The 25,754-nt window shown below is 42.1% G+C and overlaps 1 protein-coding gene across 2 annotated transcripts in view; it reads right to left on the reverse strand.

Moving 5' to 3' along the window:
• Window positions 1–17,170: 17,170 nt before the first annotated feature.
• Window positions 17,171–25,754, reverse strand: part of LOC139650151 (solute carrier family 66 member 2) — a 50,656-nt gene continuing 42,072 nt past the window's right edge. For both annotated transcript variants that reach the window (XM_071526718.1, XM_071526716.1), the window contains one exon: window positions 17,171–17,345. In XM_071526718.1, coding sequence (XP_071382819.1) covers window positions 17,171–17,345 — 175 coding nt within the window. The remainder of the gene's footprint in view (window positions 17,346–25,754) is intronic.

Consider the following 25,754-nt stretch of genomic DNA (forward strand, 5'->3'; position numbering starts at 1 on the left):
TAAACAGTCTCATCCTTAAATTGTGGTAATGTGGGCAATACAAAACAAAATGGATCTCATTTTCAATCTCATTAAGCTCACACAAATAACAAAGTCTGTCTTCCTCAACAGTAGCCACCCAACGACCTGTTTCAATACGGAGAGGGAGTATGCCTGACCTAATCTGGGCACACAGATCTTTTTTTTCCTTGACAGGTTATACAGCACATAGTTCTCCGTACCAAATTCATGTTGAATTTCACAAAATATCCTAAGTTTTGTAAGTTGAGTCATTCCATTCATTTGCAATAGGAAATACAGTCAGATCAATGTCTGCTAAATCCTATACGGCCGACGCACAGTATCCTGCACTCGTCCAAATTCATACACCACGTCATCTTTCATTTTGTCATTCAGTTTGTTTGTGATGACATTCACTATCAAAAACCACATATGTCATCAATCACCAAGCATGCCAATCATATCCCAACCTCATCCCAAACTGGACTCTGCCTTGTGTTTGAAACTCTGAACCCGGAGAGTGGGCGTCAAATTAACCTGCAAAATTAAAGTTGTAAAATAAAAGCCCTCAAACAGCAAGGGACAGTAGCATTAGAACCCAGCTAGAAAAATAATCCACTCACTCCATCTTTCTACATGGGATCATTGCTATCATGGTGTTATCTCCTGTCTAATGTCATGTTCTATCCAGGTACGCCACAAAGAAAAATAATACAATTAAAAAAAGCTTTGAAAGGAAAACTTTAAAAACACAAGAACTTGTCCCATGTCATAGTGATGGACATGGTCAGCATTCACAGACCTGAAAGACTTGAGACTTGTCTCAAGTGACTTGAGACTTGACTTGGACTTGCACCAAAAGACTTAAAAACAGCTCTGCTGTCTAATAGCTGGACCATAAACACCTGTAGCCACACACTAATGGTGACTGCTGTTTGAATAGATGCATTACTTCAATAACATTTAGCACACACACACACACACACACACAATGTCATGGTACCTGCGGGGTGGGAATAATAAACTCTGTTGAATAATTTGAATTGTATCCGTCTCAAATTCTCATTAATTATCTTCTGGATTATATTGTAATGTGCTTTTACATTAGCTTGCTCTCATGTAGACAGCATTACAGATCCACAATAAAATGCTAGTGGTCTTTAAGCAAGAGAATGTAATACGTGTGCAGTCACGCACGTTTCATGTAGGATAGCTTGTTGTGTTGATCTTTACTCTATTATTAAGATTTATGTAGTTACCCTTTTTTCCAAGTAGACACATTACACTGTAAAAGAAAAAATACATAACTAATAGAGAAAAGGATGGGATTAAAAAACTGTTTTAATCGCAAAACTTAGGCCAATAGTTTGTCACTTAACATTTTCATTTTTTGGTGAAGGTGATTTAGTCTTTTACTGTATTCAAGAAACTAAACAGTGATGCCTGTAGAATTGCAGGACATGCATTTAGAATTAGTAACATTTTCAGACCCCCCAACCTTCAGTTGGTCCCCCCCAATGTTTTAGAAACAATTATGCCACTGTCTCTAATACATATGTGCTGTTTATTTAATTTACAGATGTTTAAGATAATGTTAAGCTGGCAAGCAAGGTGTCATATATGGAAACTTGGATAAATAGACCTAAAAATAAAATAACCAACACCAAGACAGTGAAACATAAATGAACATACTTACATAATTTTGCCAAAGGGTTCATACAATGAAAAAAAAAGGAGAAACCCGATGTAGCCTGAAAGAGAAGTAACGAAGGCATTGTAAACAGTCAGATAGAACATTATGAGTCTAAAATTATAAGATTCTATTTCTGTCTGGACTCTCTTAAAAAAAAAAAAAAATATCCTAAGATTTTAATATTTTTGCCTTTAGAGTTCTATGGGGGTGCAGGCTTTGTTGAGCTATAAAGATAGATTTCACTACATAACAGTTTGCCAGCTGGAAGTGTCATAACATCCCAGCTGGCAAAACTGATGCTCAATATCTCATAACACCACTCTACCCAGACAGAACCTTGTAATCCCAAGCTTAGTATCAGTTTGTTGAAACAAGGCAAAATAAGGCAGATCACTCCACTAATATCAAGAAGATGACACTTGATTCAAGGAGGTTCTTAAAATAAATTCATTTTTCTTAGAAACAAGTGAAATTATGTTACCATTGGCAGATTTTTTCACTTCGTTTCAACATAAATTATAATTTTAGGTACAGAATGGGAGAGACAGGGACTTTTTTTCATACCCTCTCCTTTGGTCACACAGCATGTATATTGGTTTGGTGAGCTTGTCCTTTGCTATGTGTTATGCTGACAAAGTAATTTCAGTCCCAACTAACATAGAAGACCAGAGACTCGAATGACAGGCGAGCTGAATGAGTCGATGCTATCTTGGCATGCAGATCACACACATGACCTCTGGTTAAATCCCCATCAGTCACACGCTCTAATATCTGGGATGCGCTGTAAGGCCCGAGATCATCAAGCTAATGCAGCCCCATAACATGCAAACGACCTCCGGCTCAATACCCGTCAGTGACAATCAGTGATGGTGCGTAAACCCTATGGACTGTGAAATATTGTGAATCAGACCGCAAAAAATAGTCTACGCCTCCCGCTCTCTCATGTAATTGTGGGAGGAAATCAAATTCGTACTGATGGCAATGAGGGTTATGACCCGTATCATCATCTTCGTCATCGCCATGGTTACCATCATTGACATCCTCACCACCATCATCATCGTCATCATCATCATCATCATCATCACCCCCTCCTCCTCACCTACTCTCTTGTCCAGTAGGCAGTCTGGGGGTTGGTGCATTAGTGGTATACGCAGCCCCTCTGTGTCATAAACTTCTCCTTTCCATATAAAATGGCATCATAATTACCCTACCTGAGAGCAGAAAATAGCTCGCACCCAAAGATTAATAGTCCGAGAAGCTACAATAGAGTCCCACTGTTCAGTTTAACTGCAGATTAGAGGTAGTTTAATTTGAATCTAAATGAAAGCTGGGGAGAAAAAAGAGGGAGGAAGGTAAGAAAGAAACTTGTTTTAGCAGGAAAGAAATTGGAATTGATTAAAATGTTACACAAAAAAAGCGAGCGCAGTGGAGTTGAGGTCGGGTGGCAAATCACTGGAATTGACCTCAATCTAATCCTGGGCTAATTGCTCAGGGAATGGAGGAATTGTGTGTGTGTGTGTGTGTGTGTGTGTGTGTGTGTGTGTGTGCGTGTGCGCTTGCATGCATATGTGTGTGAGAGAATTTGAAACCATTGTGGAGAAGCCCTGCTTTGTCCAACCTTTACGAGTGAATGGGTAATAGGTGTGCATGGGCAGATGGGAGAAACGATTAATTTTTGTTGAATATGCTTGTGCGTTTTTTTTAGTGCAACTTCCCTCTCTGCTGCGTTCGCTGCTGTGGTTCGTCTTAGTGCAGAGGAAACAGCTGGGGCATGTGTGTGTATGTGTGTGTGTATGTGTGTGTGTGTGTGTGTGTGTGTGTGTGTGGGGAGGGGTGGCGTGGGGTGGATGTGTTTATGTGAGAGTGTGCTGCATGCGTGACCTTACATGCCAACGACTGAATAGAGGAGGGGGAAAAAAACAGCAGAGTGGTGCTGAGGCAATCATGAGGCAAAATCGGCATGGCTTGTGCACATATGCAAGCACACACACGCACACACACACACGCACACATACCTCCATCTCTCCTCGGAGCCAGAGAACATATGGGCAACTAAGCCAAAATGCTGGCTGTTCTGTTTGGGATGGTGGGCCAGCTGTGGCACAGTGACATGGTGGATATTTCACTCTCTTACTGCACTCCCTTCTATTAAACTAACTTATGGAGTCATTTACTGCAGCTGAGTGGTGGTGGTGGTGGTGGGGGGGGGGGGGGTTAGAGAGACACGGAGTAAAACAGAAAAGGAGTAAGTGGAAAGAGGTGAAAGCGGGGCCAGTCGTGATGAAGGTTTGAATGTATGACCTTTGTGCCTCTCTCTCTCTCTCTCTCCCTCTCTCACTCTCCCATGTCTGAGGAATCAAGCCATGCCATTCATGACACAGGAGCCAAGGCCAGAGAGGATAATATGAAGAAGGTAGTTGATGTCTGTCTGTCTGTCTGTCTGTCTGTCTATCTATCTATCTATCTATCTATCTATCTACTTTCAAAAAGTATGCTAATTGTCCCATGCAACAAGCACCTGCGAATATTTGATTTTGGAATGTAGCCTACAAGTTGTTGTTTCAATCCTACTGTTAAGGTGCCTGCATTGGAGGGATGGGTGGGATTTGCCAAACAGAAAAAACTGAAACGACAGTCACAGGAAAGTATTTGAAAGTCAGTGTTGTATACTTTTTCTTTGCCTGACAACTTTCTATGTGACATTATCTGAATTATCCTTATGCGAATAGGCCTACTACTTGGTAGAGAGCTAGATCTACTTCAGTCTACAGCTGCATCTGCCGGAAAAAAAGCGAATCGTTCATCTTCCCCTTCCTGCAGTTGAGTCTTCATCGTTGCTTATCTGTTTACTGGCTACGTGTTGTCTGGCTCCACTGTAACATCAGTGGCTAATGCTCTTGTTCCACGAAACATGACACCAACTACGCTGCATTCTCCCTTATGATAGACAACAGGTGTACACACACACACACACACACACACACAAACAAGCACTCACAAACTAACACAACTCAAGCAAACCTTATAAAACATGCTGCAGCACTATCTCCATATACACTATTTTACTAAGGAAAACAGCGAGATAAGTAAATTTACATTCTACAGGGGAGTCGTGTGATAAACGCAGCTAAGTTTGACCTCAGAAACACAGAAAATGTTCTTTTGTCCTCAGTTAAGTGCAGCAGCCTTCAGTTTCAGCTGTCAATAGCAGCTATCACACAAAAAAATGGCAATAACAACAATAACAGCCCTTTCCTCTCATATCATTTACAGTAAATGATGATGCAAAACAATATCGGATACATCCTTGTACAATGAGGCGTGCAGTCAGTCACACACTCACACACAACACATAACATGTTGCATCACTGCCCACATCTATAGAATAATAATACCTTGAGGTCAGTGCATATCGCTTTATTTTTAGACGGGCTCAGCTGTGATGCCTGTCCTTTACATTTTGTCAGCGGTGCGTTATACGACCGGTGATGTTCTGCTCTTATCCCGGCTCCATCGTGGTTCTGGCTCCCTGGTCGGAGTCTTGGGCCAGATGAGGCCGTCCATCAGTTGGGTTTGATCCCCGCCCCGCTTCGTGCCGTATGCCTGTGGAGCCGCGCTGGGGCCTCTGCACCATCTGCCTGCTTTGGGCCTGCTGTCCACTGGAAATATATGTTTTTTTCTCCTTCATTTTCTTGCCGTGTCATGCTCTGCATACCCGTGATTAGTGACCAAGGTTATTACTGTGACAAAAACCTGACCCTGAAACTAGCATTAAAATGTGGGAAAAGGAGTTTTGTAAGCTAAAATAAGCATCAAAACAAAATTAAATTAAAAACTAAAAGTGAACTAAAACTATATAGTCTGTATTCAAAAATAACTAAAATGAAATAATTCTACAACAACGTAAATTAATAGTTTTTCTTTTAGTTTTCTTTTTGATCTAGTCCCAAGTGTGGAGAGAGCAACAATTTCTGGGAATCCACCTTAAGTCATGTAAAAAAAAAAAAAAAAAAAAAAAAGTACTTTTCTAAACATGAAGTAAACATTCTGCACAAGCTCATCATTTCTCCCATAATTGGCTATAAATGAAAGGAATAACATGAAAACAAAAATTAAAATAACAATAAAAACTAAATTACGCCATGTGAAGTATTACGCTATTTCAATCAGGAATCAAAGTTTCCATCATGTTTCATGTCATGAATAAAGTTTTTCATTTGAGCATTCATCCTAGTCTCTCCTGATATGTGATTAATGTGGTAGAAAACCTAAACTAAAACTAAGAATACACACTGACAGCTACTGCCCTTGTTCCATAGCAAGACATCACTTGAATTCTATCCATGATGGACAAGCTCTCTGCATCGGGAAAGACAACTGCAGCAGAGTTTCCCCTTAGATTTCCCCTTAAGTAGATTCAAAGTTTTTCCATACTCTACAACAATGTCACAAACATACACTGTATCTTCTCATTCCCACACTTCATTGGCACTATATTACGCTTATATTGGTTGAAATAATTCAAACCCTAGATGCCATTTATTTTACGGCTGCATCATTACATCAAATGGCAAAAAATGTAGATGTCTGGTAACACTTTAATTTACAGCCTGCTAATTACGGTGTAACTAGTTTGTAATTATGGGGTACTAATAAAATAACAATGCTGTACAACAAAACAAGAAGTCTGGAAATTATGTGGTAAGAATTTTGTAATTATGAGAGATTTATAAGGTAGTTATGGTGTAACTATTTTTGTGTTTGCTTGTTTTTACAGAAAACAAGTGGTATATTAAAAGCAAAATGGACTCTCAGTGGAAAAAACAGCTACATTTAGAATAAATATTGATTATATTGTTAGTAATAGAGGTATAGAAAATGTTAACATGGCCAGCATATATTCACTAATTCCATTATACTTTCACTGCTTAGGCTACAGGTTACCCATAACTGCAGAAATAAAGGTGTGTTTTGAAGAAATGAGCAAAGACACTGTAACAGTAGGGTGCAAATAAATGTATTGAAATAAAATTATTGAGTTGTTCAAAGTGTATAGGAAGATGACAGGAGTTCAGAAGTGGACTGCAGGTGAGAGGGCAGTCAAGCAGGGCTTTGGCTCATCTGCTTCTGTCTGGCAGGTCTGTTGGAGCAGCGTCTCTGCTGTTGCAGCCATGTTGTCAGCACATTTCTTGTTCTTCCGCTGGAATATGCGGGATAGCCAAGAAAATAAGCCATGCTTCTTCTTCTTTGGTTTTGTCGACAGGCTGTCTTTGGCATTGAACTTTGAGGTCCTGTAGGTTTGACCAGTTGGACGGGTGAAAGTGTGTTTTCCAGGTTCAGACCGGACAGATCCTTGGTGTCCTTCACAGTTTCAACCACAAGGCTTGGTGGAGCTTTGACCTCAACCTGGATGGCTGGAGCCTGGGACTCCTGAAGCAGATTGGTTGATCCTTCCTGCAGCAGGTGAATCAGGGTGTATTCAGCAAGAGAGACGGGGAGAACCTCCTCTGAGGTGGAGATATTGTCAGGTCCAGCAGAGGGGACAGTGAATTTTGTTCCCTCACAACATTCAGGTTGATGCAGGACGGTGACAGAGCTTTCAGCAGCGGCCTCTGTCTGTGCACAAGAGTTGACTGTTTCCCTCTTGATGATAAAAGGACATTGTTCTTCCTCCATCTCCAAGTCCTGGAGGAACAGCATCAGTTTAGAATCAGCTTTGACGATTGGCTCCCATTCAACAAGATGATCTTGTGTAGGGGCATGGTGTGCAGCGCAGGCAGCCATAAATGTAGAACTCACTGATGAGGAAGCATTGATGTGCTTTTCACCAAGTTCCTCCTCCTCCAGGAGGACTGAGGGGAACTGCATCAGGTGAGAATCAGTGCTGCTGACAACAGGTTCCCATTTGTCAAGCTGGTCCAGAGTCTGCCCATGCAGTGGAGAGCAGTCAACTCCAAATCTAGAGAGATGTGATGAAGCGTAGAGGAGCTGCTCACCAAATTCCTCCTTCTCCAAGTCAAAGTGGGATTTGACCAGTGGCTCCCACTCATCCAGGCAGTCCAGAGTGGATCCCCAGGGTGAGCAGCAGTCAGCCACAAATCCAGATGTGTCACATGGGGGAGCATAGAGGTATCTCTTTCCAACTGCCTCCAGGTGGTAGTCATCGTCAAAACCAAAGGGGGAGTGCTGAAGCTGCCTCAGTCTCTCAATGATTTTGAAGTCATCAGTCACTGGAGCCTCAACAAGGCAGAGCAGGTTAGACTGAGCCTCAACATGCTGAGCTGGGTGGATGGATGCTCCAGCATTACCTAACGCTGTGTCCTCGGTCATGAGAGGAGACTCTTTCTTTGTGGGAGGAAGGTCTCCTTTGTCCATATCCAAGAGAAGTTTGTATGCTGATGAAGTTGTGCTGACTATTGGTTCCCATATATTGAGGCTCTCAAATCCACAAGCAGGTTTGGAGCCGAGACCAACAGCAGACTGAGGTGAAAGGTCACAGTCGAGCTCAGCAGAACCTCCAGATAAACTAGAGGCTTCAGCATAAAGGTATTGCTCCTTGTTCAGGACTTTCGCAAACATGCAGTTGATGTTTTCATGGCAATTGTCCTTAAGGGCATTGAGTCGAGCGACTATTTGCATGGATGCTGAAAGAAATGCAATGGCAACATCTTAATAATCAAATAACCATAAGGCCACCTGATGTAACTTCATTCAAGGTCAACATGCTTCATCATAGCTTCATCTTATGCCTTTCATCATAGTTTTGTTTCAACAACAAATCTAACTGTCAATTTACAATGTAAATCAACAACAGGAAGGAAGAACTGGACACAAATGCAAATGCTTCAACACAAACAACTAGTCTATCCTGACTGTCTGTCTCTTGTTTGTCTGTTCAGCAAAATCCTCTGTACTAATCTTTTCCTGTTAAATAATACAATTATAAATACATGTGGCTTACCAAGATGGAAATCACTCTCCATGTTTTCCTTTCTAAAAGGTAGATATTGTTTATGTTTCTCCAAATTAATGCAATTTGTGTTTTCTGTCTCAATGTGCAGGTGAACACCGATCAGAGATGAGACTGTAAGTCTGAGTTTGTCTTCAGGTCAACTGCTCCTTTATGACACTGACATTCTAAATTCTATGAACTCTGCTGCTTTCTGTCCAGCTGCTTTGTGACTCATCAGATGAAGCTCAGACACCAGTAAACTTTGATGACAGAGATGTCTCACTTCATACATGGTTTATAAACTGAACATGATTAAAAAACACATAACTGAATGTTTAGAATTTGTATTAAGATAGCGGAAAACATCTACGTAATTGATCCTGTATTGCACTTCACTGTTTTAAGCCACAAGTTAGCTCACTCTATTCATACTACTACCTACTAATATTACTACTATATATTACTATTACCTATTACTGCTACCTACGATCATATCTGAGTTTAGGAAAATAAAAAGAAAAGTTATTAATCTTTAATTCAGCTTTTCAGGTGTAGAATTTCTTTTTTCCAGAACAACCTGTGCATCAACCCATGTAGTTAATAGAAACATGGGTAGCACTTTACAATGGCCTTTTTCCAGTGCATGAGCCTTTAAGCACTGATAACATATGTTTAGTCCCCCCTAATTACGTTATTGTACCCTGTAATTATTTTTTAAGTATGCAGTAATTACAAAAACAGTTACACCATAACTACCTTATAAGTCTCTCATAATTACAAAATTGTTACCCCTTGATTCTTGACTTCTTGTTTTGTTACCCTGTAACTACAGCATTGTTATTTTATTAGTACCCCTTAATTACAAACTAGTTACACTGTAATTAGCGGGCTGTAAAATAAAGCATTACCCATCATTTTATATATAAATTTCCTGTAATTCAGCATTATATATTGAGTAGCTTTGGAAACCGTGTGATCTTGACTAGAATTTAAAAGAAAGTTCTGTCGGTTTGAACAAAGCCTGGCCGCGAAACATGAGTTTGTAATGATGGTCCCGCTGGTGGGACTGGCATGGTGGAAGAGGTAGTGAAAGCTTTATATGTTCCTTTATAGCTCCAGCATCATTTCTAAGGCCTGTGAAATCCATTCAAACTCAAGATAGAGATTTGAAAAAGTACGATGATTGGTCTGAAAACGAGGCTGTATTATTCTGAATTCTTAAAAAAAGCTGAATTTTTCAAGATACCAGGTCAGGTATGTATGTAGTTTGTCCCTCTATGTTCTTTTTACCCGCCACCCCTGCCCGCCTCGCTGTTCACCGCTGTCCCATGACTCATGAAAAGCCCATCCATCATGAGGGTTTGAGCCCGTCCCGCTGTGCTCTGCCCTCCATTACATGCCTGGGGGGACGACGTTCCTGCAGTGGACTGTGTGACCAGGAGACCGCTCTAAGCCATCTGGCTATACTAAATTTCCCAAAAGCATGTTTTTTTTCATGCACTTTGTCCTTCCCTCTCTTGCCTTATACTCTGTTCTCTTGTCTTTAATGTTTAACCCTATCATCCCCTCTCTTACTCTATCATTCTGCTCTCCCACTGCACCCCCCCCCCCCTTTCTTATGCCGGCATGCCTATGGTGCATCAATGGTTTGTGAGACCATCAGGCTGTCAAATTCACCAAATGCACCCACCCATTTCTTATTCCACACCTCTCTCTCCCATCATGTCACAGTGCCCTGTCACCCACTTCCTGCTTTTTATTCAGGTCCCAGAAAGGGGTCAAATGTTAATTTCAGAAGGGGTTCCTACTAGTAAAGAGCAGCAATATATTTTGATTAGTCTCGGTGCCAGAATAAGAGACCAAATTTTCTCATTTGGCTCTTCAGCTGAAAAAGTTTTAGAGCCCTGGCTCTGCTGCATACCTGGGCGCATGAATATGAGACCATCTGCCTACTTTGGGCCTGGTTTCCCAAAAGTATCATGACTCTCATCGCTCTCTCTCTCTCTCTCTCTCTCTCTCCCTCTCTCGCTCTCATCTTAACTGTTATTAGCAGTTATTCTATGCCTTCATTAAAGCAGAAAAAGGCATGGCCATATGTCTACTTTGATAAGTGATGTGCCAGCAAAACAAAAAATGGCTTGTAGTGGGGTGACAGAGAAGACAGGGGCACCTGTCAAAAAATAATGATTTCTGCCTATAAAAAAAATCCCACATAGTAAGAAGACAGCAGCTCCCAAGAATCCCAAGAGACAATGTGAATCATGAGAGTTTTATGTGCTATGATTACTAACTCCCTTCCCAACAGGAACTGCCTTTGCCTTTCTGTAAAATTCCTTTTTCCTTTTTGTCAGGTAACAAATGGCCAAAGTGGACTGATTTATAATTTATAGACATAGTCACCAACCATTTCCACATGTAGCCTAAGTGATGTGTCCATAGGTATTTGTACATCCGCAATTTTGTAATCCAAGAATGTTTTACACAGTTACAGGTTGTATGCAGGTTGTAGTTTTATGGAAGAAGTCCACACTGACATTGTGCATTGCTCTGGCCTAAAAGATCAGTTGCATTGTCTTTATTTCAGCGACATTTCACAGTTGCACCCCGCCTCCAAATTGTGGCTATTGGAAAACTGGACTTGTCCTGTATTTTGTTCATGCTGGCTTTTTCTCGAGCTGATTTTACAAATTGTACACAAGATTGTACAATTAAGTGATGAATTAGTTTTGTCAAACAGTCATAAAAGTAAAGCTGTTGGAAATTTTGGAAGCAGATCATGTTTCATTTTGTAGCAAAACAGTATTACATCAAGTTGTTAGGCTAGGGTTAAATGCTGCAATCTACAATTAATAAACCAGTAGGCTATGTCTGGTCAAGTGGTTAGAGCGCATTAGATCACATAATGATAAAGACTAAAGTTTTGCAAACTATCAAACAACTCATTTGTGATTTATAAGTGTTTACCTACTTACAGCTGTTACAGCTGTAATGTGTGCAGCTAGTCTCGCACCCCCAAGTTGTCACAGCTGCTCCTGGGATTCACATCACACATCTTCCAGTCAGAAGCCTGTTTTCCTAATGAATTTCTAATGTTCAGTGTCGCTATACTTTAATATCTGCAAGCAGCATAAGAGCATGAACCCCAGCTGAAGAGGCTACTACAGAGGCTCAAATTCTGATCTACCTCAAAGCAAAATCTAAGCACACATGGGCATTTTGCATGTGGCATTGACGATTTAGGCTTGTGTGTCTCTGATATGGGCAAAATATGTCTTGACTCTGGCACTAATCTAAACCATCGTCATGCATTATAAAATGTCAAAACACATTGCTGTCAATAGGTTACCAGCTTTTCCTCATGTCAGGAAAACTTTATGGAGATTCGGGGCATCGAGCAGCAGCAGTAAGCTGTGACACCACCTGACTCTATTTACTTTGCTCTCATGCCTCATTGTGTTTCGTCACCTGATTCTTTTTTCTTCTCTCTGCCATTGGTGCACCGTGTTTCTCACTGACAATAATTATACGGTTTTGAACGGGAGTGTGGAACACCAGATGGCCATGCAAAGTGCACATTCCTGTCTCTTCCAACATGATGACACATAGTGATTAATAAATGGAACAGGATGGTGGGGTACAGTATATTACCAAGGCAGGTAGAGTGCAGGTAGAGTGCGGTATCAACGATGAGGTCCTATTTTAGCCCGCCTCATCTATCATTAATGTTCTGTATAGACTGGTCAGAGGATCAACTGATGGATGGGAGGGCAGAAAGGAAGACGGGGAGAGCGACAGATAGACAGGCAGGCAGGCATTCACAAGACTCACTATATAATTCTCAGAAAGTCTATCCTAGTCTAAGTCATGTATCTTTAATGGCGGAGTAGGAGAGTGGGAACGATCAGGCAGACTGTAAGGTACAAAACAGAGCTGGCAGACAGACAGGTACAGCACATTACCATCAGGTAGAGAGAGAGCGACTCTTCCCTGACCTGTAGTCAACTCATTATTAATGGATGGACAAACCAGGTCAGGAGACAAGTGGAGTGAGGGTACCAACAGGTACAGTACACCGTCAGAGAGTCTCTCCCTGTCCACCTCATCTATAAACCACAGATAGCCTCCCATTGTACATCCACATAGTTTAATATTTTATTACCTCTCCATGCTGCGATGGGCCTCTCCTCCTGGATATGCATTAGTATCTGTCGTCTCACCTCAGGACGGTGTGTGTGTCTGTGTGTGTGTATGAGGGAGACAGAGAGACAGAGTATATGCGTGGGTGTGCATCCTGTCCATGTGTGTGATGATGCATTAGCCAGAAGGGATAAAAGCCTTGATCCCATAGACATCTTAATTAGCTCCTCCCATCAGTTCCCCCTCCATATAGCCAGTAGCAGGAAAGTGTTTTCCATGCATGCAGGATATTGGTTATGATCATAAAGGATGGGGTTATGGTTCAAACTGGTTCATATGGTGCATAGGTAGACTATCTCAAATAGAGATATTCAAGTTTTATCTAGGATATTGGCAACTTGAACACATACTCTGTATCATATAACCTATCATTCTGTACCATAATTGCAGTGGGAACTACTGTATAGAAAATCAGATTTTTAACCTTATTTGATTAAGATTTGATATTTACTCTGCTGGTTGAATAAGCTAAAACCATAAGATCTGGGTCACATAAGGCTGCAGTTCATATTTTCTGTCTAAATCCACCTGTAATGTACAGTAGAAACCTGCTGGGCTCAGACCAAATCTCTCCCAGATCTTGTGTTTCTCTTTTCCAGTGTCACAGCACAGTCAAGTTCTCCTTCTTAACATAACAATGCAGGACCACATGTTGGAATATAAATAGTTTATATTTCAGAAAATAACAGGATAAATATTTCACATTCACACAATCTCAGAGATAGTGTAATCTTTGGCAAGAATAAACCATTTGGACAGTAACTTTTTCTTTTACAAACAGTATGTTTTGCATGATAGAGGTCACAAGTGCTTATTTCCATAACTCTTTACATCTTATGGCAACCAGCGTAGGTAAAGAAGGCGTCTTTTAACTGAGCAGTTTTTCATAGTTTTACTTTTGGTTTGATATACTCTGAAAGCAATGATGCTTCTGTGTTTTTGGTTCCAAAGATCCTATATATAAAACATAGCTGTTATAAATATAGCATGAGGAGGCATTAAAGAACATTCAAACAGTAACTGAATATCACATAAAGTGTTTCTCTGCTGACCAATGAAAACCTTCTAAATCCACCATTGGTGTTTTTATTGCTTTTTTGTTGTTGTTTACCATAATTGAAAATCAAATTTTTACGTGATAAGTTACTTTCATAAACGTAAGACCCATGAAATATTCAAAATGCATTGTATAATTTCAAAATTGCTTGGCAGTCTATCTTAACATATGACAATAGGTCATTTTTTCATTCCCAAAGAGCTGACCTATTGCAGATATGAGGTTTTCATCTGGTACAGGTATCTATCTGAAATGGCAGTATGGAAACCACCCATTTCTTATCAATGTTGTGAGGACTAAGGCAACACGCATCTATAATGTAGATTAGCTTGAGGGATTATCACTACCAGCCACTGCATGTGCCAATCTATCCTGATGTCCTTGAGAAGAAAAGGCTATGGGAAGTCCAAATGTTACACAGAATCCAGTGAGGGCGTCATTCTGAGCTTCTACCGGGAGAAAAACAATATAAAGATACACATCTGGTGATAAGAGCCTGCAGAATACAGAAATAAAGAATATGCAATATAGCAACAATATGCAGTGCAAAGGAGATAAGACATATAGCAAGCAGACTGTGATGTAATGTAAGATGATTAATAGGGCAACTGGATTTGAAACAATCATATATACACAGAGCCTTACATTACAGACGCACACACGCACACACACACACACAGATAGTTTAACAGGATTAAACTATGGAAGGTCAAAGAACAATAGAGTTAATAGAGTATTAGCCAGACATTGTAAAAAGTCTATCAGCAACCTTAACACCTCTGGAAATAGCACTGTGACCAAATCCAAAAATATGTGATATGCTTTAGCAGCAGGATCGCGTCATAGCCACATGCATATGCTCACACACTAACATGGCACACTGAGGTGTTGTGGCACAAAGGCATCCCCCAAATACATAAACCCCAGCTATTCCAACAGTGGATGCACAAATGTATGGATGAGTACACACACAAACAGAAGAGAATGGGCTTCCGCTTTTAGATACAGCTCATTCACTCATTTGGCTGGTGCACTTACAGTAAGAAGCCCTAGAACAATTGATAATATTATCATGGGAATATGCATTGATACTGTGTATGGAGCTCAAAAACCTGATGTGATATCAAGGCAAAGGCATCATTTTACAAAATACTCTGCTTAATGTTATGTGAACTTTACAAGTACCTGATTATATCCTATACTGTATATTGTACTGTACCAGAGGAGATTACTATGATACCTCAGGAACAACTCTGTCTATCAAAATATAATTCTATGGCTGAAACATACTGGCAGCTGCAAGCATGACGAAGACCATGACCACTGCAATGTGTAATTAAAGCATGATTACTGAGGAAAAACTAGCAGGCAAACAGACAGGTACAGATGATAGATAGATGAGAGATGAACACAAAGTGACTGCTAACTTAAAAAAGGTGGCTGGAGAACTTTAATAAGCAGGTATCCTGATGGCTTAATTAAAGCACGCTGAGGAGATACTAAAAAGAAACCTGCACAGACTACTAATCAGCCTGGTTCTAATTATTTTGAATAAAATATTTGTCTGGATTTTGGAAGAGTGGAAAGGATGGAAAAAGTTCAATGTGTCTGTAATGGCCATAATGTTCCTCCCTCACCTATTAGAGAGAGTCAGCATCCATCCTCAGTCGGTATCAGTAAAAGCGAGTGGTGTGGAACGCATGGCACCCGGTGTGAGCAGAGGGCGACACTATGGCTGAATTAAGAATTGCTCACTAGTTTAGATTGCGCTACTAGTAATTTCAGTGAATTAAACTGTCAAAATGGAAACTAAATGTTCTAAGCTGAGGTAAAAGTCAATTTCTTTCATGTGTAAAGGGCTGTCTGGTACGATGATAAGACCAAGCATTAAACCAACTGCCTCGCTTGGTTAGGATTCGGCCTATTTCACTCATATATTTTCAACTATCATTTCCTGCTTAGGAGTCATAAAAACACCAAGAGTGATGGCTAGCTGAGCGAAGTCTGGCTGATACACTACACGTGTTAAATAAAAGATCAACGCCAACCCAAATGTTCCTGCGGAGCATATTGATTTAAACATTATTTGGCCAGGAACTCACTGCCTGTCATCAAAGTTATTGCCTAACAAGGAAGCTGTTTTCCTGAACAAAAGAGACAGTGGATGATGGGACAGCAGAACGTAATGGGACAATGAACTATACAATAGAAATGAGAATGCCACAGATGAGTGAAATATCCAATAACACTGGTACTTTCCATTAAGACAGTTTGTTCAACATTGGTAAAATACAGTATATTCTTTGGTGTCTACAGACTGACTGAGGTACAGTGCATAGCATTGTGGCATACACTTTCCTTTCTTTTCTTTTTCCATTTTTCTATGTATGGTGTGTGGAAGACCCGCTCTGCCTGCCAATTAGACCACCAGGCACAGTAATAATATACAGTAGACCGGGCAGACAAAGTGATCATACAGATTGATGGCCATGATATTTCACTGTGTACGTTTTCTGGCTTTTGGCTTGACTGGCACAAAGAACGCCAAAGGCCATAATCGATTTCTGCTGAATTCGGCTACACAAACCCACCAGCTAGCATGTCAACACACTCACGCTGACACACACACATGCACACACTCTCTATGAGAACAATCCAGTGAGGTGTGGAGTGTGAAGTGAGAGATCCATAAGTCAGGCAGCAGATTCCAGTGCAGGGCGGCCGGTACTGGACTGGTTGTTACAGCTGCCGTTACAGCAGTACAGGGCTGCTGTTAGCGAGCTGCCAACGTGAGTAATGCTTCGCTCTTCCAGTTTTCATGTCCAACCACCCTTCAGTAACTGCCTAATGTTCCACAGAGAGCAAATAAATAGAATAAAATGCTAAAACAAACATAAAAACACCCCAATACTGCTGTATCTTATAAAAGCAATCTACGGTTTGCTAAGAGAGTGCTTGATTAAGAATGCCACCTGGGATGTTTTCTTCAAGCGAATGTAAGGCTGAATTTGTGGCTTAATTGCACCTGCAGGTTGATTTGCAAGGTATAGATGAAACCCATAGGAAACAGAATAATTTGAATGGAGGCTGATCAGTAAATTAAAATGACAGCAAATCTATGTGTGAATCTATGCTTTGGTTTTCGCCACGTTTTGAATGCAAAATATCCTCCATCCTCCATCGGCATTATAGCTCATTCTAATCAAAGTCCTTGGATTATCGGGCTCCTTGAAATTTTACATGCGTGCCATGGTGTTTTGTCGCCCGTAGTTTAGCCCAGCTTGACACGCGTGTCTTGGCCGTAGAAGAGCACCTGCAGCAGGATGGCCACGTCGATCAGGATCTGGACTGAGCCGCACACCCAGAACTGAGCCGGGCTCTCGTTCATCACAAAGTAGGTGGTCTTGAAGACGTCACCGGCCGTCCACAGCAGTACCATCTTCACACTGGAGACACAGAGAGAGAGGGAGAGAGAGAGAGAGAGAGAGAGAGAGAGATACGGGGGAATAAAACCACAAAGAGAGGGAGAATTAAGGAGTTTTCTTATGTTTACAACCATTTTCCCCCAGAGCAAAGCAAGGAAAGTACATCGCAGCTGTTTACGAGCCGGCATTAAGTGGCCATCATTCCTTACTGCGTTCATCTGTGAACATTCATCCGATTCTTAAAGTGTTTTTTTGGTCTTGAATCGGTTCCTGCTGTCTGCGACCAGGGAGACGGAGCGGGCAGGCAGCGAGCGATCGATAGGCAGAGTTGAAGTTTGCCCCGAACTGCCAATTGATCACACCACGTTAGACGAAGTGAGGGAAAGAGAGAGACACAGAGAGAGAGAGAGAGAGAGAGAGAGACCCTGCAGAAGACAGCAGTTATCTACCACGCTGCGGGCCTGATGCCAACGCGATACCCTGAAGAATTCTTCTCAAACTTCCACAGACAGCGCTACTCTTCTCATCTCGCCTCCCTGCCTCCTGCACTCATAATCCTCCAGTCTACCTTCTCTCCTTTCATCACATTGCATCCAATCATCCACATTGTATCTGCACCCTTCTCCTCCGGTTTCTCTTTCAATCATTTCCTGTGCTCTTTCTCTCTCGCGTTACCCCTTTTTTTGCTCCCCTCCCTTAAAGTCACAATGAAACCGCATGTTGAGAGTGTCTTCCTTCGTTAATGTGATGTATTTCCTGCTGAAACAGGATATTGGGACAGTTAGGGAAAGAAAAGCAGTTGTATTTGATTGGAACTTTAGGAAGGGGTTGAGATTGTTCAAAAATATACATTTTGTCTTTTTTTTGGCATAAATTGTCAAACAGATGTGTGGCATGAATGAGCTAAAAGGGCAAAAAGTAATTTTTCATTTCAGTGTGACATTTCTATCATGTTTCTTTAACTCTTACCCCACCGCCCCTCCCCTCCTCTCCCTCTCTTCCTTTCTCTTGACTCAGCCCTCCTCCATTCCCTGTCTTGTCCTCGGGACAGTGAAGTCCCATAGGTATGTATGCAATATGAGTTTATTCATTTCATTAGAGCTGACTGGGCCTGGGGACGGAGCAGGGCCATCAGTCATCCGTGAGACGCGCGGGTCAGAAAGAGGTGAGGGAGAAAGGGGGAGAGAGAGAGAGAGAGCGAGAGAGAGAGAGAGAGAGAGAGAGAGACTGCAGCTATCTCCCATGCAGTGAGAGAGACAAAGAGAGAGAAAGAGAGACCTAAAGCATGATTTAGATAGGGAATGAGGAGATAGACCTCTGTGAGATAGACATGGATGATGAGTCTGTATAGGGGTGCAGGGAGGATAGCTGCCTAATGACTATGGGGACGCTTGGCCTGGACTATCCTTGAGCTCTCCTTGTAGAGTCCCATCAAACTCCTCCACCCTCCCCTGGGCTCCCCTCGGGCCCCTGCGAGGGACCGACACATTACCGCCAAACAATCCTGCCCTGCCAGGGAAATGAGCCCATTACTATTCCACCCATCTGCGACTGTATTGTTAGTGCCCAAATTTAGACAGGCCACGTGTCCAAGAGGTGTGATTAGCACATGCTGCGAACGCGTGTTGAGCTGGAAAAGTAGTGGGACAGGGGTGTTGTTCCAAACTACACTCCAAACTACAGCTGAAGGTGTGTGGGGAAATAATAGGTTAAGTTGGAGAATTCTCTATGCAATAATGAGGTATTCACACACACACACACACACAGGACACTTGGGGCTTGTAGCAGCCAATAATGTAATAACTACCGTTAATGTAATAACTGCCAATAACGTAATAATTTTTCCGTTCTGAATGTAATAAAAGTCGATAATGTAATAACTGGCCAATAATGTAATACATTTTCTGAACCAATAATGTAATAACTTTTTTGCGCATAATGTAATAAGTTATTACATTATTGGCTGGTTATTGCATTATTAGCTGGGTTTAAAAAAAAAAATCATGAAAATGTAATAACTGGAGCCAATAATGTAATAATATACTTATATCACTTTATTTAGGTTTTATTTATTGGCTATTATTTATTTATTTTATTTATTGGCTATAAAGTGTCACACTTCCATGACACTTATCCTTACTGTTGCCTCTTTCAAATAGCTGCTCAAAAACCTGACCACACACACACACACACACACACACACTAGGAATTATGACTATTTATTTGTTTGTGGTACATTCATCGGTTGGTGAGAACCAGAGCCATAGAGAGAGAGGGGACTGGTGACTGGGTCACCCAGGGCTCCCTCTCCATCTGAGCCTTGCCCTATATGGTAATTGTTTTGGTTTGCAAAACACTGTGTCATGTAATCTCATGTAGGATGGGCCATTAATTTGGCATGACACAAAAATTAAATTTCATTAATTCGTTTATTCATTCATTCATTCATTCATTCAGAACCGGAATGTACTTAATGCACTTAATGTGCTTACTGTAATGAATTGAGTATTGCGTACAGCTGTAATATTGCAAACTGACAGCTGATGCTTGGACCGTGGGAAGAGGCTCTCTCTGGGAACCTCTTTACACGCTCCTCAATGCAGACCAGTAGCTATTGGACGCTTGATGAGCGTGTTTGGAGACTTTCTCTTTAGTTTTATTTTTTTTCTCGTTAATTTCTATAGTTTGGACCAGGTAGCGTGGCGGCTAGTGAACGCGGTTCGTTGAACAGCTGGTGGTTGGTACGAAGAGGCGCCGTTCGTGTCCCACTGAAGCCGAGCTGCCAGCCGCTCCAAAGGTGCGGTCTGGCGGTTAGCGATGGCGGTTGGTTGAAGAGGTGCTGGTTGGCACGATCAGACGCTGTTCGCCTCCCGCTGAAGCAAGCCTGCCAGCCAGGAGCCTACAAAAGGTGGCCTGGCGGTCGCGATTGAGGCGCGGCTCGCATCCCGCTGAAGCCAACCTGCCAGCAGTGGTCTGGCGGTTAGCGATGGCGGTTCGTTAAAGAGCCGGTGGTGGGTACCAAGAGACCCGGTTCATTGAAGAGCTGATGGTTGGTACAAAGAGACGCAAACCTGCCACCCAGTCCAAACTAGCAAAATTAACAAAAATTAAACAAAAATTAACACAAAACCCCCCCCCCAAAAAAAACAACAAAAATTCAGTAAGGATAAGTGTCATGGAAGTGTGACTGCCAATAAATAAAACTTAAATAAAGTGATATAAGTATATTATTACATTATCGGCTCCAGTTATTACATTTTCATGATTTTTTTAAAAAAAGCTAAAGATAGCTAATAATGTAATAACCAGACAATAATGTAATAACTTATTACATTATGCGCAAAAACTTATTACGTTATTGGTTCAGAAAATGTATTACATTATTGGCCAGTTATTACATTATCGACTTTTATTACATTAAGAACGGAAAAATTATTACGTTATTGGTAGTTATTACATTAATGGTAGTTATTACATTATTGGCTGCTACAGGACTTCACACCTGGACACAAACACAGAATTTTTTTTTATTTCCACTATAATTTCACTATTAACTGTCACAAAACCTGTCACTGACTCATTGTCATTGTAAGGTGAGTTGTTCAGCGTATTAAACTAATTTAGTATTTCCATCAAAATACAAGCCAGAATTTGTTGGCCCACCTTCAATGCATTTTGAGAGAATTAAAGAAAGAAAATGAGAAGAGCCCAAATCCGCTTCCATGCTGCTTCTCTCTTTAGTCCGACTTGTGTTCTCGACTCCTACTTGGAGTCTTCAGGGTTCAGTAAGAAGCCGGCCGTCATTATTTCTCCAACACTGATCAGGGAGCGCTTGTTTGGGGCAGATCTGACTCTTACTGACGTGTTCTGCTCCCCAAACAATTAAAACTGTTGGGGTAAACACTCCAGGGTTTCACTGAACCGCTCCAAAAATAAGTACGCTAAAGAACTTAAAATTGTCATGCTTTTACTCCTCTCTCTAAGCTGCCAGTATTCCTCAGGGGAAATGCTTGCTTTTTATTCCACTAAAACTTCCAGCTTTTTTTCCCTTTTCTCAGAAAGTACCCTCTGTTGAACCGCGCATCGCTCGTTTCATCTCTCTCCCCGTCTTTTCCTTCCACTGTGCCGCTTTCGTCTTTTCTCCGCTGTCCCTCTCACCCCTCATCTTTACTCTCATTACTTCTATCACTGCTCCTACCTCTCTCTTCTGTTCTCTATAAAGGGGCATTAAGTTAAGTTAAGTGACTTTTATCGACCTCTGTCGGCGGCAGGGGAATTGCAAAAATATCGACAGGTCTCTGGCATGGCTTACAGAGGTAATAATGCAAAATGCTGTGATATTAATAATACTGGTTTGTCATTTGCTCTTTTGGCTTGACTGTCCTCCACTGTAGAGCAGTTGAAAATGCAAATAAGGGCCAGAAAGTGAGTTTTAAAAGTCAGAAATCTCAGGTAATCCTTGAGTTATTGTAATTGATCAACAACCCTATCAAACCCCCTGCAGATATGGTATATTATAGTCATTTTGTGCTAGTAAAAATCTTACTCCTTGCCCCTTTAAATCCACACTTTACTTGCTTAATTTTAAACAACGCCTCCTCTGTCCTTCTCTGCAGCTCCTCTACCCTCCATCCACTCTTTATCCTTCCTCTCTGTCCTGTCCGCCTCCTCCTCCCCCCTGCCTTGCCCTCCCTCCCTTCGACCCTCCCTCCCTTTGCCCTCCCAAATTCTCTGCTCCCCCCTTTGGCTAATTTCTTTACTCCAGAGACGACAAACATCATTAACGAGGATGAATCATTAACAATGTAATTAACGAAGGCGGGTCATCTGCACAAAAGCAGTCTCAACAGCAGTGCAGCGGAAAGGAGACAAAACACCAGTTTGAGGTCGTTCATCTCTGGTGAACACACACACACACACACACACACACACACACACACACACACACACAACACATTTCCCAACATTAGACAGCCTATCTGTTTGTCATACTAGTCTTATATAGCTCTATCTTCCACAGTCAAGGGACCGGTGCCCCAATTGACAGGAGATGAAAGACACATTGAACTTGGCCCTAAGAGAGGCACTGGGTGTCCATAGGGAGGAGAAGTGATTATGGTATTGATTGAGAGTACTGACTGACTGCCTCACACACTGCCTCACACACACACACACACACACACACACACACACACACATCAGCAAGCATACATGCAAGTACGCATTCATTTACACACAAAAACATGCACGTTTAATCATGTGTCCTCACCACATCCACACAAATACACACACACACACACACATACACACACACACAAACAGACAACAGAGACATACATATTTTACACACGCAAACACACGCACACACACACACTCGCGCTCATTCAGCTCCGCTCGGCCCGACGAGTCTCTCATTGATTATCTCATTGATTATCGACACCTTCATCTGAGCTGAGTGGCGAGAGACGAGAGAGGCTGGAGGGGGGGGAGAGGGGGGTGAAATGGTGAACGGGACACTTGGGGGATGGAGAGGTGAGGAAAGAAGCGGGGGAAAAAGAGAGGATGGGACAGGCGCGAGGGGAGGGAGAAGGGGAAGAGGTCACGGAATAAAAATCGAGAGGGATAGCGGTAGCGGAAATGGAGAGCTGGAGAGAGAAGCGGACGGAGGCGAGAGGCAGACGAGGAGAGACAAACGACGACGTGGTGGGAGAGGGACAGGGGGACGATAAATGGAGAGAGGGGTGAGAAATGAAGCCACCGTGATAGTGTGAGAGAGAGAGAGAGAGAGAGAGCGATGGAGGGGGAGGTCTGATTGCGGCGTGTGATAGCTGTGGCGTATGTGGGCCAGGCAGTAATTGTGCTGTGTATTGAGCGAGAGCTGTCAGTCCGGCTATTAGCTCCTCTAACCGGCTGGAGTGGACGACTGGAACACTAGCACACGAAACAGGGCCGAGAGTGACATTTGGAAAGAGAGAGAGAGAGAGAGACTTACAAAAAGAAAGAGAGATAATGAAGAGGAGGCAAGGTGGTACACTCAATAGGAATACACTGGTATAGCCTCTTTTAGAGCTGCTATAGTTGTAAATTATTAAATAGATAGTTCTGGTCTTCAGTTATGATTCGCATGGAGTCTATCTAAAATACCCAGTAAACACACATCTGTTACTGCATAACCGTTAACATAAAGCTGTACTAGGCAAGATTTTTATGTAAAAATACACTTTCTCATCAGCCGAAATCACAAGGAGGGGCTGCACCGTAGATTTTGCTGGACTCACCAACATTAAATCTTTTGCCGCTCTCATCCCTTTGGTTTCTTTGGTATAAAACATCACAGACCGGCCAGGTTGGTAAACATGAGCATACTGTGTGCAGTTTACTGAAGTCACGTCACATGATTTCTGGATACTGAAGTTCAAATTTTTCAAACAGTTGCCTCTCACTGCCATTTGGACCCACCAACATGCAAAGTTGTCTAGTGTAGCTTTAAATCTTAAGCTTTACAGCACACAGCCTCTTGTGACTTATTGCTTGATTCTATTGCAACAGCTTAATTAGATGGCAAATGTTATTGAACGGTTACTGTATGTGGTATCTAGTGGGAGAGTTAGGTGTTATACTCCATTAGAACCGTTAAGTGGTATTCTCTATTAGGCACCATTCACTATTGAAACAGTTATGTGGATCTCTATTACAACAGCTGGGTAATATACTCTGTTGGAAGACATATACTCTATTAGAGCAGTTAGGTTTACTCTATTCTGTCCAATCACTTTGATTGGACAGAATGTATGTCCATCTCTCTCTCTCAGTCTCTCTCTTTCTCTCCCTTTTGCATCCTACACATCTCCCTCACTCCTCAATATAACAGCCTCTGCCTCTCTCTCTCTCTCACTCTCCTCCAACCTGCCTCTCCGTCTTCTTCCTCGTCCCTCCTTCCCTCCTCATCTCCACTCCTGTCAAATGTCGTCTTGTCGTCTTCTTGTCTGAGCCTCCTCTCCTCCTTTTCACCTTGTCCTGTCTCGATGCCTCCCGGTCCACAGCCCCAGGGACGGGTGGATAGATAGACGGATGGATGGATATCGGGGTAGAAGGATGAAGAAATAGCTAAGTGGAAAGAGAAACGGCTGGAAGATTCTTGCAGGCGCAGAACAACAGCCTGTGTTCGTCCTCCCACTGCCCTGCACATAATTTGCATTGACTCATATCCATACATCTACATTTTATGACTGCAGTCCCCAGTGCAGATGTGGAGATGATGGTATAGTTAATGACAAACTTCATTTGGACTGAACCTTCAAGAGAAAAGAAAGCTATTTCTGATTTAGATTAGGTTCTACAATACCTGGAATCACCACAGTTTCACCACTAAAGAACTTTTTTCCACTTAAGGCTGAGGCACACTGGGCACAGTGGGGTATTGCCTAAGCACTAACACTGATTACATAGCAACTTCTTGTTGTGAGGGTATATTTGTCGCCATATTGTAGTGAATTTCCCGTTGCTGAGAAAATGACTGAGCTATGTTCCCGACAAGGTTGTCCACTGTATCACAGCGGACACAAGCACATTTTCCACTGCTGTTTTGGAGATAAGTAGGTAGCTGATTGCAAATTAAACCCCGCGCAGTCTTAAAGCTTTAAGTGGGGAATCAGACTTTGTGTGTGAGAACTAAAGAGCCTCCAGAGGGAGTTTAGAGAGTCCTAGTAATTGCTTGATAATGGTAATACAAAGCTAAAGGAAAGAGACGCACTCAACCAGCAGGGGTTGACGCAAAAAGCTTCAAAGGGCTTCAAACACCTCTTCCCGTCTCTTTGTCAGCTCAGCCGTGCGTGAGTACATGCCTGTTTGTACATGCGCATGTGTGCGTGTGTGAACATGTGTGCGCCCACACACATGGGGGGGGTGTGTGTGTGAGGTGGTTTAACAGCAGGGCTGCAGTCATCCACACCGGTGTTCTCCCCGAGGGGGCCGAAGAGGGAGACGGAAATCAAAGGGCCCAGCGAGAGAGAAGCCGAGCTGCTCTTAACCCACTAACTATGAATTATGCATGTTGATCGATCGCACACAGGCAAACACCGAAAGGTTTCCAAACTGCCAGAAAAAGATGGATTCTACCTTGCAAAATGAAGCGCAGGGGAGGCGAGGGGAAGAGGGACTAGCACAGAGTTTGCCTACAGACATTTTAGATACTTTGGGAGAATGTAAACAAGCCAGAATAGATGAGAAGGCATGAAGATGGCTGTTTCAATATGTGTATTAGAGCAGTGGTCTTGTGTTGTTTGTAGAATCTAAACAAAAGCTCTATTTCTCATATGAAATAATTTAATAGCTGACTAAAGTCAGTTGTGCTCAGTTGTTGGTTATAGAAAACAAACAAAAAATAATTGGTTTCTCCTGACACTTCTTCTCTCATCCCCTCTCTGCTCG

The sequence above is a fragment of the Centroberyx affinis genome, unplaced genomic scaffold, assembly GCF_046629955.1.
Source record: "Centroberyx affinis isolate AG114_WGS23_722 - 3 ecotype Tasmania unplaced genomic scaffold, CSIRO-AGI_Caff_v1 ptg001447l_1, whole genome shotgun sequence".
Lineage (NCBI taxonomy): Eukaryota > Metazoa > Chordata > Actinopteri > Beryciformes > Berycidae > Centroberyx > Centroberyx affinis.